We start from the raw sequence: 16204 nt of genomic DNA, 5'->3' as shown, positions 1-16204 counted from the left end.
CTTCATATACAGTGTGAGTGTGTGTGTATGACGGACAGGCCTGTCGGTGGACGTCCTTCGGTGGCTTCGCTCTTTAAGCTGCAGAAGAGAAAAGAGGAAACAAATGCAGAACATGTTTTCCAGATGTGTGTGTGTGTTTGTGTGTGTGTGAAACTCGCTGCCAGATTCTCGGAGGAGGTTTTTGGATTTTAAACAAACGAAACTTGGCGAAGGACAACGGGGCCATCGCTCAAATTTATGTTTTTACATCTCCACATCTGGAGAGCGAGAGAGAGCAAAGCATCGTGGGAAGAGAGAGAGCGAGCGATTCTGCATTACTGTCCACACACACACACACACACACACACACACTGATCTCAGAATCAACTCAACTTTACACATTAAGTTATTCTAATAATAAAAGTCAAATAAAAGTGAAGGTTTTGAATAAAAAGTATTTCATTACATTTAAGTTCTGGTTCTGACTGTGTCCTGATCTGACCTGGTCTGTCCGTCCTCCAGAGACCAAGACGATCAGCGAAGCCACCGAAGGACGTCCACCGACAGGCCTGTCCGTCATACACACACACTCACACTGTATATGAAGACGATCACTGACTGTATATAAAGACGATCAGTGACTGTATATAAAGACGATCACTGACTGTATATAAAGAAGATCAGTGACTGTATATAAAGACGATCACTGACTGTATATAAAGACGATCACTGACTGTATATAAAAATGATCACTGACTGTATATAAAGACGATCAGTGACTGTATATAAAGACGATCAGTGACTGTATATAAAGACGATCACTGACTGTATATAAAGACGATCACTGACTGTATATGAAGACGATCACTGACTGTATATAAAGACGATGAGAGACTGTATATAAAGACGATCAGTGACTGTATATGAAGACGATCAGAGAATGTATATAAAGACAACGACACGTCTCTTCTTCCTCTCATTCTATAAAAATGAAACTTAAATATCTCACACACACACACACAGGCTGAGTAATAACTCTCTGCAGAACATTAATATTAGTTTACATTTCGGTCGCTCTCCTGGCCAGAAACACCTTCGCACGCCCTCGGCCTGACCTCCTCTCCTCCAGGTACCAGAGAGAGAGATGGGGGGGGGGGGGGGGGGGGGGGGGGGCAGAGAGGACGATCAGTGACGGTGATGGAGGAGATGTGAGGGAACGTTTCTGCGTCTTCAGTCACGTGTTACTGTAACCATGGAGACGCGTCACCTCCTCTGTGGCCCACTTCCTGCCCGCTTCACTGTTTGCATATCTGAAGCCCCGTGTGTGTGGCAACGTGTGAGAGTATGTATGTTTTTATGTTTTGTGTGTGCGTGTGTGTGTGTGTGTGTGTCTGTGTGTGTGTCTGTCTGTATGAGTGTGTGCTTGTGCATGTTTGCTAATGTGTGTGTTTCAGTCTGTGTGTTTCAGTCTGTGTGTTTCAGTGTGTGTGTGTTTCAGTGTGTGTGTGTGTTTCAGTCTGTGTGTTTCAGTCTCTGTGTGTTTCAGTCTGTGTGTGTTTCAGTGTGTGTGTTTCAGTCTCTGTGTGTTTCAGTCTGTGTGTGTTTCAGTGTGTGTTTCAGTCTGTGTGTGTTTCAGTGTGTGTGTGTTTCAGTGTGTGTGTTTCAGTGTGTTTCAGTATGTGTGTTTCACTGTGTGTGTGTGTGTGTGTGTGTGTGGTTCAGTCCGTGTGTTTCAGTGTATGTGTGTGTGTTTCAGTGTGTGTTTCAGTGTGTGTGTGTGTTTCAGTATGTGTGTTTCACTGTGTGTGTGTGTGTGTGTGTGTGTGGTTCAGTCCGTGTGTTTCAGTGTATGTGTGTGTGTTTTTCTGCATGTGTGTTTCACTGTGTGTGTTTCACTGTGTGTGTGTTTCAGTATGTGTGTTTCACTGTGTGTGTGTGTGTGTGTGTGTCTGGTTCAGTCCGTGTGTTTCAGTGTGTGTGCGTGTTTCAGTATGTGTGTTTCAGTGTGTGTTCAGGCAGCAGTTTATCTTCATTTGAACTTCAGTCTCTCTGTGAGCGAATCGTCAGGAGAAAAGCTGATGTACTAGTTTTTCAGGACACGGATGATGATGATGATGATGATGATGATGACAACGCGTCGTCCACATGCTGAGGCAGCGAGCAGGTTATTTTTAGACGCTGGATGGTAATTATGAGAACAATGGGAGGAGGAGGTGGGAGGAGTGTTTCTGTTGGGGGGGCTGTGCCAGGCGGAGACGTTTGACTCCTCGCCAGGGAACAACTCTCTGACCTGTTGACCTTTGAACTGTCCCAGTTTAGTTTATTGGGCTCAGACAATGGTGATGTCATTGCGTCAACATCCTGTCAATCATTCACCTTCACATCTTTTCGGTTTTCAAGGCCCATCATCAAACTGCAACTTCACTGTCCGATCACACACACGCACACAGGCCCACACACACACACACACACACACACGCAGGCGCACACACACATAGGCACACACACACGCACACAAACACACACAATTTAGCAGTAAAACAAAAACACGTAGTTTAATTTTCTTTAAAGTCAGTTTTCTTTTATTTTGGCTGCTCGTGACTTTCACACTTGTGTGATATAAAAATGCTGAGCGACAGAGAAATGCTGCCCAGCAACATTCACACCAGAACACAACAGAATCTGATCCCGTTGAATCCACAATCAGTTCTGATTATTGATTATCTGAGGCCCCTCCCTCCTCCATGCAAAGAAACATGCTGCTGCTGTTTGGAAGATACGTGAACAAACTAGTGATCTGAGACACAAAGATGGAGAGAGTGAGGAAACGTTCCCACAACGTTACGTAACATCAAACTATATGTAAACAAAACACAGCAGCTGATTGTCCCTGATCGTCTCACACAGGTTTAACATTTTTAAAATGTTTGAGAATCTTCTGAGTGTTTGAACAAAGTTCAATCACAACGTTGTCATAACGTTTGAATGTCAACGAACACCGTATTCGTTTCATGTCCAACGGTTCGTATTCATATTTTACAATCAGTGACATCATCAGTGAGGGTCAGGGGGTTGGAGATCTGATTTATTGATCTGCTCACATCTCAGGGACGAGGCCGATCAGCTGGTAGCGACACGAAGGCCACGCCTTTCAATCTTGTCTTTGAATTATAATCAGTGTTTTTCTGGTTCGAGATTAGAATTGAACCCTGAGACGAGAGCGGAGGTGAAACCCTTCAGAACTCCGTCTGCTCCGTGTCACAGTGCGGTGGGAACGTCTGTGAAACGCTGTGGGAACGTCGGGCCAAGCAGAGCGGCTCAGGAGCGGCAGCAGGACTCAGACAGACAACAACACTGCTGCAGGGAGGCGAAGCTCCTGACAGACAAATCCCAGGGAAAACACTCCACACCCGCCACAAAGCTCACATAATTACAAAGTCTGATAACAACCCCCCCCTCCTCGCGGCGTGCTGACGGGGGCGGGGTGGGGCCCGTCCAGATCTGCTCAGACCTCATTAGCAGACTAACGACCCCGTACTGGTTTTAAACCTGGATTTAATTAAAGCTGCGGCTCGAGGTGTCTGGGTTCCGCCCAGCACCACAAACACACACACACACCTGTCTGGAGCGGGACCCCCCCTCCACTGGGCGGGGTCACAGTGCTCTGGGTCTGACTGTCGCACCTGAGGCTCCGGCAGCTGAACTCAGCTGGTGTAACTGTCTCTTTAAAATAACAACCTGACGATGTAAAAAGAATATGTCGTCGTCCATCTTTATCATTGATCCAGAATGTGACGTCCACAGGAAGTCGACAGCCTGTAAATCTGATCTGCAGATCAATCGTGTCAATCAACCGATTGTTCTCTAAGTTATGTCTGATTATTGAATGGTTTTCAGTTATTTATGATTTCTGTGCGTCACTGTGAAACTGGTGGAAGAGCTGAACGGACACCTCACAGCCAATCAGAGAGCAGGATTCCTGCGGGAGCAGGTTGACCTGGCAGAGCGGAGCTCTTCCGTCTGGTTTTTATCAAGGTCCCGACTTTTTCCAGAGCATCAGCTGATTCTGTTGACCTGTGTGAGTTTGTTTGTCGTTTCCCATGATGCACTGCTCTGTTTGTCTGTCGTGACTCCCCCTCGCTGGAAAAAGACAGAATCGAGGATTCCATGTTTTTCCGGGACACCGGTTCTAAGGCTCACGTGCTGCGGCTCTCAGGTGCGTCAGATGTGACCGGGTGACCCGGTTGGGGAAATCAAACGCCCCTCCCTCCTGCTAAAGGACAATTCTGCTGTTTGTGTGTGTTTACAGTTTCACCCTTGTATGCGACTGCTCTGAGTAAAGTATCAAAAAGCTTCTTTTAATTATTCATACGTTTTGAAATTACGAGCTGTAAAAAGAGACAGAATTGCCCTTTAAACATCAAAAAACCTCACCAACATTTAAAAAAAACTAAACAACAACCTCCCAGCAGAATGAAGAACATACACAACCTAGAAAAAAAAGAAGAAGGGGGAATTGAAGAATTTACATCTCATAGAGTTCGTCCAACGTCTCGACGTCCAGCGGCACCTCCGTCCGTCGGGTCGAGCCCACAGGAAGTGGAACTCTTCGGTTGCTGGTGAGTTCTGGCTGGACGACGTCTCCGTTTATACCAGTTCATGTCTCCTCACAATCAATCAATCCATCCATCGATCAATAACACAAAGTCCGTCCGGCTCGTAGTGTCGAGTCTGATCACACTTCTCCAGGAGTTTTAAAAAAAAGTTGCCAATCAACACAAGCTGCTGCTGCTTTTCACATTAAAAAGCCCTTTTTTAGTCAAGTCCCAATAAATTAACCATAAAATATTTATAAAACCGTTTCTCTCCTCTTTTCATGATTTAATTTCTCCACGTTCTCCAGGAGCCTCGGACGTTTTGGTGGACGCAGGATTAAATTTGAGAAAAAACACTAACAAACTAAAGAGAAGCCGCGAGGAAGAAGTGACGCCGTGTTTCCAAAGTTACCAGAAGAAAAGCTGCAGATACCAAACGTCCATGAGCCCGCCGCCCCTCCCCCCCCCCCCTCCTCACTGCCCATTGGTGGAGGTGTTGTTGGGGGCGGGGCTGGAGCCCTCTGCGCCCGGCGGCGGCTGCACATTGTCGGCCAGGTTGTGGGCGTGCTCCAGGAACAGGTCTTTGAGGACGCTCAGCTCTTTGCTCAGAAGCTTGATCTTGGCCTCCAGCCGCTCGTTCTCCTCCTTCAGCTCATTGACGCGCTGCTGCGTGTCCTGCGCCTTCTGCTTGCTGCGCATGCGGCTCTTCTTCACCGCCAGGTTGTTGCGCTCGCGGCGCTGGCGGTACTCGTCGCTGTCCTTGTCCGCGTGGGGCTTCTTCATCTTGCTGGGGGCGGAGGCCTTGCCGCCTCCGGCCGAGGGGTGGGCGGGGACAAGATGCGGGACCCGCTGTGGTCCGGCTGCGTTCGCCGGCGGAGACGAGGGCGAGGAGGCGCGGGCCTGACTCTGGATGACGCTCACGCCGTTGGTGTCAGATGTGGTTAGTTTCGCCTGCGACGGCCGGCTCATTTGGATGTGTTGCCTGCAGGTGGTGCTGTCGGACCAGAGTCGCCTCAAGTGAAGAAGACGAAGAGACGCCTCGCCTCAACGGAACCTGGAAGACGAGAGGAGACAAGTTTAACTTTGCTGATGAACCATTTTCTACCAGTTTCTGTCCGTCCAGACTAAAACAGAACCAGCAGGGTTTTCCACAAGCCTCCAAAAACTCAGGAGTGTGGACAGATGCCAAGGCGTTACCATAGCAACAGTGATGAGAATATCAGCGTAGGGGCAGAGCCGAAGGACGAATCTCATTTAAATATCTCGGGGACAACAACCTCATGCAGTGTTTGTGTGACTGACTTATCAGAGTGAACCAGGAAGTAATGTGTCTTCTGATCGTTTTATCGTAGCATATACATTTTTTTGTAATTACAATGATTGTGACGCTGCACTCTTCAGTGTGTCTTTCGTGTCTTGTAGGAAACAGCTTAGGAAAAAAACGTGTATTTTCATATTCATAAACATATCTGGGCCTGTCACAATAATAATGTTATTGAGTTATCGTACAATACATGAATATGAATTAACATTCATTGTGTCTACATGTGTGTGTGTTGACATTAGAATCAATGTCAGCAAAGTCTCGCTGCTTCTGTCCTCTCATCTGTTCTTGTCGTAGATTAATAAATCACTGGTTTGGTTTGTAAGATGCCAGAAAATATGGATTTCTTCATATTTTGTTTTTGTCTGAGGCCTAAACTCTGGAAAACATTTCTCTCAGCAGCAACACGAATCTGGTCTTAAATTGGTCTTAAAATGACAATAATATTGTTAATCGCAATAATTTCTGGGACAATATATTGTGCAAGAAAAAGGTAGTTATCGTGACGAGGCCTAAACGTATTGTTATGGTTTGGTTTCCCGATGATCAACGACTGAGCTGCACATTTCAGGCTGCGACTCAATGAACACGCTGATTATTTTTCATAACTATCGATTAAATAGAGAAAACGTTCATCAGGCACAACGGTGAACCGTCTTAACGTTCAGAGATTTTCAGTTTGGATCGTGTTCAATGAGGAAAAAGTAGAAAAACGTTTGTGTTTTAAATTCGACCACGTCAGTTTAAATGTTGAACAATTATCAGAATTGACTGATTGATGACCTTCTGATTGATTGACAGCTCTAAGGACCTGTTCAGGGGTGATCCGATCTCAGATCAGTTTTCAAACCCTCAGTCGTCGTCGTCGTCCTCCCTCCCCCCAGCGGAGCTTCTGACGCGGTAATTGGTCGGAGGATTTATTTTTTATTTTTTCGTTCCCTCACGGCCAATTAGCAGCGCCGCTCCGATTGGCCGGCGCGTTGCCATGCAGCCAGTCAGCTGTGCGCAGCGCAAAGCGCTCCGGGTGAAACGCGCGGAGCTCCGGCTGCTGTTGCCTGCTGTTGCATCATCGCTGCTCGTCTTTGTGCCGTTCGGGGGGGAACTCCGGAGTCATGCGGGGCGACGCGCACATTTCACCCCCGACGTGAGACTTTTGACTCGAAGTAAAAAGACACGACAAACAGCGAGACACGGCGAACGGACCGAACCGAGTCCGACAATGTCACAAACCCCGAGCACTCTTTTTTTATATCAACTTTAAGTTCTGTCGAAGCGACAAACTGACGATTCGCTCCGACCCGAGGCTCCGCTCCGAGGACGAGCCGCCGACACGAGCCTCGTTTCTCCTCAGACACACAAACCGAACCACGGTCTCACTTTTGTTCCGACGGAACCGTCCGGCGGGGCAGCTAGCCAGCTAGTTAGCTTCCGATGCTAACCACCCTAACGTCACCGCTGGCGCCCGTGTCCGAGCCACGGACACTTCACACGGCCGTTTACCTTCAGGGGGGGCGGCGGCGGAGTCAACCGGCCGACGAACACGGAGGAAGTGGCGGCAGAAAGTTGGAGTTAGATCCCGTCTGTCGGAGCTCGGACTGTTTTTGTTTGGAACATGGAGCGGAGACTATTGCGAAATCGCTTTTACCATGTAGGGCAATGTCGCGCGTGAGCCAATCGGAGGCCAGGAGGAGGCAGCGACGAGGGCGGCCGGCCAATCACAGGTGAGTGTGTGGAATAGTGATGCAATGTCCCCTCTGACCGACAGCTCGTCCGGCCAATGGGAGAGGGCCGTTGGTGTTGTTTATGTAATGTTAGGCTGGTCGGGCGAGTTCATATATAAGTGACTTCATGATGAGGAACTACAAATCGATCACACCTGTCTGGATGAATACGTCATCAGCTGATCGATCACACGTCATCGTCTCTCTCTCTCTCTCTCGCACACACACACGTCACATCAGTGAAATTCTGATTAAATTTTAAAATATAATTTTGTAAATTTATTTTTAATCATTATATATTTTTTCTCTTTTTCTATTTTCTGTGGGTTTAATTTTAGTATACATGTTATCTGCTACACACATTAATAACACCAAGTCCGATTCCTCGTATGTAACCTGTTTCCTACCTGCCAAATAAAGCTGATTTTGATTCTGATCGTGTGGATGTTATAACACGTACAGTGAGTTTGTGTCACTGACAGTTCCTCTGTAAACACACACACATCTAGTTTCTGTTGCTGCTTGATTACGTTAAATAAAGAGTTCTGGATCAGCTGGAGCAGATTCATAACATGTTTGATTTGACTCTACAGTCGCAAACCTGCTGGGAATTACAATCATGCGTCAGTGTGTCTGTCGCTGTGAACTTTCCAGAAAAACCCCAACGTGAGCCTTAATATTTAGATCCAAGTCTTAGACCAAGCTGATGTTTCTTACTGGTTGCTTCAGGATAATTTAGTTTTAGACCAATTATCTCTCTGTGATTCAGAATCTATGAGTGAAATTTTAGTTTTGTCCTGGTTGAGCTATAAAAACTTCTGTGACATCCAGATATTAATATCTAAAATACATTAAAAAAGGAGACATGGACACGTAAAGTTGTGTCATCAGAATAACTGTGGAAGGTGACGCCTCCTGATGACATCACCAGGGGGACACACTATCAAACTTAACTGAAAAATTCTCATTAAAAAACCAGGATGTTTTAAGAAAGGATTTAAAAGTATGTGACTGATCTAACGACCTCATCCCCAGAGTCTGGACCTGGACTATATACAAAGGTACGGTGGCCCTTAGCGACCAATCAGCTGCCTGATCAGCTGATTCAAGATGGCGTCCAGGCTAAGAAGGAGTTCGTAGATCCCTAGTGTGTTCATAAAGTAAAAATATATAATGTTCACATCACTATGCGAACAAACAGGAAGTCAGAGCCAGTGTCACATGATCACGTCTTCTTGAACCAGTGACGATGGAGCTGTTTGGACCGACGAAGGGAAAACTGAAACTACGACGGCATCAGGGACGAATATATATATTTTAATATATAATAAAAATAACTAATCATCAACATGGAGAACTTGTTTTATGAAGTTCAATTTTTTTTACTTTGAACACTTTACTGCCATGTTTTGTTTTTTGAATTAAAGTTATTAATTGTACCTCGGCTGCTAAAATTGAAAACAAAACCTGGAAAAACGTGAATGTTCTAAAACCTCTCGTGTGATTATTTAACCTTTCTTTTATTATTTTTCTAGTAAAACGTGACACAACTCTGAGAAACGATCCCACTCACGTTTTCCCTCCAAACGTCTCGACGCCGAAGTTTAACGTCTGATCTCGTCTCATCGCTCAAACACATCGTCGGTTCTCATTCCTCCCACAGAACGTGTCACGTCATCAAACAGTTTGTCAAAACCTCCATCATTTATTAATGAGTGATGATTAATAAACACTCCTTCACATGTCCGTATCTCCACAGTAACGTCATCATTCCTCTTTTCCTCTGACATTTGTTAAATCCGTTACATTCTTTTTACAAATTCTTGTCCGCGGGCCAACGACCTCGCAGCTGAAGGTCCAGTATCAGTTCTGTCCGACCCGAGACGGCTCCTGGCTCCGTGAACACTGAGGTCATCCCTCCCCCTCCCTCCTCCTCACGTCAGCTCGCTGATACAGAGGAGAGGAGCTGCTGCCTTCGTGATCATTTGTTTCCCGTCTGTTTCAGATTGAAGTCGTCCTGTTGTAGGAGGTGTGGCCTTGGACCCAGAGGAATTCTGGGAACTCATTTCATTTGCTCTGTCAGACTCGAATTGTCAAATTTGCTCAGGAAGTTTCCTAAATCTTGAAGTGACCCGGAAGTGTTTCCTCAGCACCATGATAAGATCTGTTCTGATTCTCTAAAGGTTTAGAGAAAGGAGCTTCAATGCTTCCTCTCTCCTTCAGCAGAGGACACACTGGGGCTTCTTATGTGAAAGGAAAGGAGAAGTAGACGCCCCACAATTCACTGGAGCAGCCATATTTAACATGACGCAACATGAACGAACGTCAACGATTCAATCTGAAGAAGAAAAAGAAGAGTATGAATATGATCCAGATGTCAGTTACTGTTTCATATGAATCATAAAACACTGGAACATGCTGATGGAGCCGCTGAGGTTTTTGTAGTTCATCTTCAGAAATGTGTCGTTTCACCACGACAGACATCAACAACATCCACCGTCACACGACCACGTGGTTCAGTGGAGGTGGAGTCGGATTCTCTTTTCCTATGAATCCTGCTTGACCTCATGACCTTTAACACTGAGGTCGAGGAACAGTAGAGAGGAAGGACGATCTGAATCCACCCTGGATCTCCTTCCGTTGGAAAGTGATTTCCCTCTGGCCGAAAACTTGCCGGTCCAATCACAACCAATTATCTGATTATGGGCGTGGAGAAGCAACTTTTGTAAACGGCCAAGATGGCTGCCGCTGATGAACGAGCATTTGCCTAAAAAGTACCAGATATTTTTCCAAAAAAAAAGAATCTAAAATCTTCAAAATCAGACTCGCTTCTTCTCGTTCCTGCTTCTTCTTCTTCCTCCTGCTCCTCATCACTTCCTGCTCTTCATCACTTCCTGCTCCTCATCACTTCCTGCTCTTCATCACTTCCTGCTCCTCATCACTTCCTGCTCCTCATCACTTCCTGCTCCTCATCACTTCCTGCTCTTCATCACTTCCTGCTCCTCATCACTTCCTGCTCTTCATCACTTCCTGCTCCTCATCACTTCCTGCTCTTCATCACTTCCTGCTCCTCATCACTTCCTGCTCTTCATCACTTCCTGCTCCTCATCACTTCCTGCTCTTCATCACTTCCTGCTCCTCATCACTTCCTGCTCTTCATCACTTCCTGCTCCTCATCACTTCCTGCTCCTCATCACTTCCTGCTCCTCATCACTTCCTGTTCTTCATCACTTCCTGTTCTTCATCACTTCCTGCTCCTCATCACTTCCTGCTCTTCATCACTTCCTACTCTTCATCACTTCCTGCTCCTCATCACTTCCTGCTCTTCATCACTTCCTGCTCCTCATCACTTCCTGCTCCTCAACACTTCCTGCTCCTCGACGTCGTCACAGCCTCCACATGTGACTGTACACTATGAACCGTGTGTTTCCATCTCATCACTCTGTCTTCGCCACCACAGCTACAACATTTTGGTTTGTTTTCGTGATCTTCCACGCTCGTCATCCTCTGCACATCTTGAACATCTGCTTCTGCTGAGTGAGGAAAACCCTCTGGTTCTCTCTGTCTTTCACTGTGGAGCTCACGAGGCCTGGAGACACTCTCAGAGGGAGAAGGTCAGGACATCACTCCCTTCCTCCCTCTTTCAGTAAACAGCTCTGTCTTTCTTCCTGTTCTTCTTTTCTGCAAACAACATCTTTCAAAACCTCCGAGAGCTGAACTGTTTGAACGTCTCCTCTCGCTGAAGGAACTTCTCCATCTTCTTCTTCTTCTTCTTCTTCGTCTTCTCATCAGACGTTCCCTCTCTCTCCCATCAACACTTCCCAGCTGCTCCCAGTTGATCCTGACTCGTTCCCGGAGGCCTGATGGGAAATTTTAGATTCATATATACGATGATGGATTTTACTTTAATGCAAACTGAATTCATCTTTGCAGAAATGAATGAGGTGACAGGACAGGATCAGCCTCTCTCTGGTGATCAGTCGACAGAGGGCGCTCATGGACCACCCCATCAACCCCCCCTCCTCCTCCCCACCACCACCACACACACACACACACACACACACGGGAAAGTAAGTTTTAAAACCTCAGTCTGTTAAATTAAATGATGCTTTATTAAATATGACCTTAAAAGTTGTATTAATAACAATGGCCACGAGTTCCAATCAATAATCATCAGTATCTGTATCCAGTTGTCTTATTGATAAATGTGTTTTATTGATAACAAGTCCGTCGTTTCTTCTCGGTCTGATGCACATGGATTGTCTCTGCGCATGCGCCGCGGTCATAAAGACACAAGTATTAATGAATGAGATAAAATAAAGTTGTGTGTTTTGGTTCCAGTCCAATTGTGAGACGAGCGCGTGCGCATCGCGTCCCCGCGTGCACAGTGAAGTACAGTGAAGATATTTTGGTCCAAAGGATTTTAAACAAAGGAGGAAGATTAACACATTATTCTGGTTCACGATCAGAAAGCGTGTTGTGAGTGTGTGTGAGAGAGTGTGTCCTGTGAGTGTGTGTGTGTATGTATGTGAGTGTGTCCTGTGAGAGTGTGTGTGTGTGAGTGTGAGAGTGTGTGTCCTGTGAGTGAGATTGTGTGTGTGTGTGTGTGTGTGTGAGTGTGTCCTGTGAGAGTGTGTGTGTGTTTGTGTGTGTGTGTGTGTGTGTGTGTCCTGTGAGAGTGTGTGTGTGTGTGTGAGTGTGTCCTGTGAGTGTGTGTGTGTGTGTGTGTGTGAGTGTGTCCTGTGAGAGTGTGTGTGTGTGTGTGTGTCCTTTGAGAGTGTGTGTGTGTGTGTGTGTGTGTGTGAGTGTGTCCTGTGAGTGTGTGTGTGTGTGTGTGTGTGTGAGAGTGTGTGTGTGAGTGTGTGTGTGTGTGTGAGAGAGTGAGTGTGTGTGTGTGTGTGTGTGTGTGTGTGTGTGCGCGCCCCGCCCACTCCCTACCTCCCTCCTGCTATATAACCGCAGTTTGACAGCTCACAGTTTACTGAGCAGCAGGATCCAGACCTTGACCCGCAGCTCCTGCGCGTCTCTCTGCTCCGGAGCTCGAACCTGTGACACTGAGCCGCCGAGCGTCACCCGCTCCCTCTCCCTGCGCACTCACCCGAGGACGCGACACTTTCCATACCCGACTTTTCTGCAAACTGGATTCCCGGAGCTCCTCGCCATGCCTGCCCGGGTTTAGATTCTCCATGGAGCTCGCCAACCTGTACGAGGTCGCGCCCCGGCCCCTGATGAACAGCCTCGCCCACGGCCAGCAGCCCTCCTCCGGCTACAGAGACCCGGCAGACCTCGGCGGCGAGATCGGGGACAACGAGACCTCCATCGACCTGAGCGCCTACATCGACCCGTCGGCGTTCAACGACGACTTCTTGGCCGACCTGTTCCACCACAGCTCCCGGCAGGACAAGCTGAAGATCATGAACGGGGAGTACGAGTCGGCGCCGTGTGGCCCGGGGCCCCAGCAGCTCTACATGTCCAACTACATGGAGTCCAAGCTGGAGCCGCTGTACGAGCACAACCCGCAGCGCATCCGACCGGTGGCCATCAAGCAGGAGCCCCGGGACGACGAGGACCTGAACCCGGGCATGCCCCCCACCTACCACCACCCGCACCCGCATCCCCAGCAGTACTCCCAGCACGCGCAGCAGCAGCAGCCGCAGCCGCAGATGTCGCACCTCCAGTACCAGATTGCGCACTGCGCGCAGACCACCATGCACCTCCAGCCGGGCCACCCGACCCCTCCGCCGACCCCGGTGCCGAGCCCGCACCAGCAGCAGCACCACCACCAGCACCACCACCCGCAGCAGGGCGGCCTGAAGCTGCTGGAGCACCACCGGGGCGGCGGCAAGGGCAAGAAGAACGTGGACAAGAGCAGCCCGGAGTACCGGCTGCGGCGCGAGCGCAACAACGTGGCCGTGCGCAAGAGCCGGGACAAGGCCAAGGTGCGCAACATCGAGACGCAGCAGAAGGTGGTGGAGCTGTCCACCGACAACGACCGACTGCGGCGCAGGGTGGAGCACCTGACCCGCGAGCTGGACACGTTACGGGGCATCTTCAGGCAGCTGCCGGACGGGTCCTTCAAACCCATGGGCAGCTGAGAGACGTTACTGACCCCGGACTGGGACCGGACCGGACTGGGACCAGGCTGGAGGTGGACTGGTTTACTGCTGGATGTATAGCCCACACACACACACACACACACACGCACACACACGGGTCCACATGCAGGTGTGGACGGACTGAGCTGTGAGGAGCCGGAGGCAGCTGAGATGTTTCACTGCTCCAACGTCCGTCCACACGAATCATTTGGTCTTTTACTGATCTTCTGCACAAACTTTTGAAAAAGAGAGAGAGAGAGAGAGAGAGAGAGAGACATTGAACTGTTCTCAGATCGGTTCCCTCTGGTTGCAGCCTCATCCCTGTTGGATTCAGGTGAGAGCACCTGCTCCCTCAGTAACAGACTGATCAGTCCGGACAGTTTTCGTGTCATGTGCCTTTTTTTTTTTTGTAAAAACAGAAAAAAACAACAAAAAAAACTTTTGTGCAAAAGCCAATAAGCTTGTTCCCTCCTGCAGATCCACACCACTGGTTGTATTTTTTTGTGCCTTATGTCCGTATACACCCACATATCAGAGCAGCTACAAGGTAAGGGGGCAGGCCGGGGACCCCCAGGTTCCCTTCTATTATTTTATACAAGTTACCATGTCCATATCTTCTCCTGATGAACTAGAATTTGTCTTTATGCAAAGTGCACACTTGCTTTTTATATATACTGGGCTGAAAGTGTATGTGTGTATGTCAATGTTCACGTGACGTGGACAATATCATGTGTAAGAATGAGCGTGGAGCATCACCAGCGGTCACACGACGGAGAGTTCGTCTCGTGTCAGAGAGAGAGAGAGATTTCTTTTTCCTATAATCTTCAAGTATGTTCGAGTGTTTTAGCTGCAGGTTTTTTTTTTCTTCTTTTCGTTATTTGCTGAGACAAGCTGTGAAGCACCGTCACACCGCCGCCCCGTCACGACAGAACCTCGCGTCTCCACTCTGTCTCTCTCTTTTCAGACTTTCAGACCGGTTGGAGTAAAAAAAAAAGAAGCATTTTTTGACCTTCGACCTTTGCACTATGACACACACACACACACACACACACACACACACACACACACAAAATGCTCCATGCTCCCGCTCGATAAACAAGGGCGGGGCTTCTGTCCAAGTTCCCTAAAAAAATATTTTCAAAAGCTGGTGATTGTGGAGATGCAAGGTTTTTTCATCTGTGTGAATAATCATAACTGAGTCCTGGAGTATGGTGATTTAATGCCAAAGTGTAAATTACACACACACACACACACACCTGTGGTACCTGCTTCACCGTGTCACCGTCCAGTGGAAACCGCGAGTCAAAAAAATGTTTTTAAAAATTCCTAAGAGCCGAACTGTCGGTTTCCAGAGGACGGTGACGCGGAGAGCAGCTCTGAAATGTCTCATGCACTATATTTGTCGTCAAATGAAGCGCAGCGTTGTCTCGGACACACGTTTGGGTACTGATCTGAAAAGAAAAAGAAAAACACGCCTCGCTCCACGTACGTGTATTTATGTGTCGTACAAAAAACAGAAAAATGTGAAAAGGGTTCCTATGCAACACGTCTCTTCCTCTTTTCCACTGTTGTATCATCTCTCTCACACACACACACACACACACACACACACACGGAGTGCCTTCTGATCCTCTGACCTTTGACCTCTTGCTGATGCGTGGCTCTGTTGAAAGATTTTTGAAAATCGATTTGTCGGCGAGGAAAAAGGAAGCACTTTTGTTAGTTTGCTTTTTTTTTCTTTCCTTTTTTTGTTTTACAAACTGATGTTTGTAAAAAAGTCTCAATTGTAAAATAAGCCTATACGTATATATATAAATATATATATATAAATAAATATATATATGAAATACTAAAGAATCTGAATTATTATAATAATAATAATAATAATAAAAGAGTTTGTTTTATCACATGCTGCCGCTGCTGTTGTTTTTATTTTTCTCCCTGTTTGTTTCTCTGACGATCAGACGTCTTTGTCACTTCTCTGTGGTTTTGTGTGTCAGGGCCGACAGGGGGCGCTCACAGGGCCGACAGGCCGTCAGTCTTCAGTTTTATCGACCTGAGATGTAGAAACACCAGCTGTCAATCATCACAGCTGACGTAAACAAAGTGAAAACACGAGGATCAGCGTCTCCGACACCAACCCGCCTCTGAGGGCTCGGGGCCGGGGGCCGGGTGTGAGGGGTGGGGGGCTGTTATGATGGTTCAATATCATACTCGCTCTCTGGAAAACATAGGAACCAAACTTTGAGTATTTTGAAGTGTTTGTTATAACGTCAGTGTCAGTTCACAGTTATAGAAAATGACGACCTGGAAAATGACGTCGAAGCTGCAGCAGTGAAGCAGCGTGGGGCCGAGTGTTGACGTGTCCACGAGCAACGCGTGGCCTGGTCTGACCTGCGCTGAACCGTCAACCTGCTCGCTGACAGACGACAAACGTGCAACGTCCTTCTCTCTGCAGCCACGTCCAGAGACTCCAGAGACTCCAGAACA

General features: G+C 47.6%; 2 protein-coding genes across 2 annotated transcripts; one reads left to right on the top strand and one right to left on the bottom strand.

Moving 5' to 3' along the window:
• Positions 1 to 2533: 2533 nt before the first annotated feature.
• Positions 2534 to 7572, bottom strand: cebpg (CCAAT enhancer binding protein gamma). Its single transcript, XM_035627785.2, has 2 exons — positions 7399 to 7572; positions 2534 to 5628 (listed from the first exon to the last, which is right to left on the bottom strand). The coding sequence occupies exon 2, from the start codon at positions 5541 to 5543 to the stop codon at positions 5049 to 5051; it is 495 nt and encodes a 164-aa protein (XP_035483678.2). The 5' UTR covers positions 5544 to 5628; positions 7399 to 7572; the 3' UTR covers positions 2534 to 5048.
• A 5010-nt stretch (positions 7573 to 12582) lies between these two features.
• Positions 12583 to 15623, top strand: cebpa (CCAAT enhancer binding protein alpha). The gene has a single exon (XM_035627766.2). It carries the CDS (start codon positions 12806 to 12808, stop codon positions 13712 to 13714), a length of 909 nt encoding a protein of 302 aa, XP_035483659.1. The 5' UTR covers positions 12583 to 12805; the 3' UTR covers positions 13715 to 15623.
• Positions 15624 to 16204: the final 581 nt, after the last annotated feature.

Source organism: Scophthalmus maximus, chromosome 4 (assembly GCF_022379125.1).
Source record: "Scophthalmus maximus strain ysfricsl-2021 chromosome 4, ASM2237912v1, whole genome shotgun sequence".
NCBI lineage: Eukaryota > Metazoa > Chordata > Actinopteri > Pleuronectiformes > Scophthalmidae > Scophthalmus > Scophthalmus maximus.
Note: the sequence above shows the minus strand (reverse complement) of the source record. Positions and strands in the feature narration are given on the sequence as shown.

Coding starts and splice junctions, on each gene's coding strand:
- cebpa (XM_035627766.2), top strand. CDS start 12,806: ATGGAGCTCGCCAACCTGTACGAGGTCGCGCCCCGGCCCCTGATGAAC.
- cebpg (XM_035627785.2), bottom strand. CDS start 5,543: ATGAGCCGGCCGTCGCAGGCGAAACTAACCACATCTGACACCAACGGC.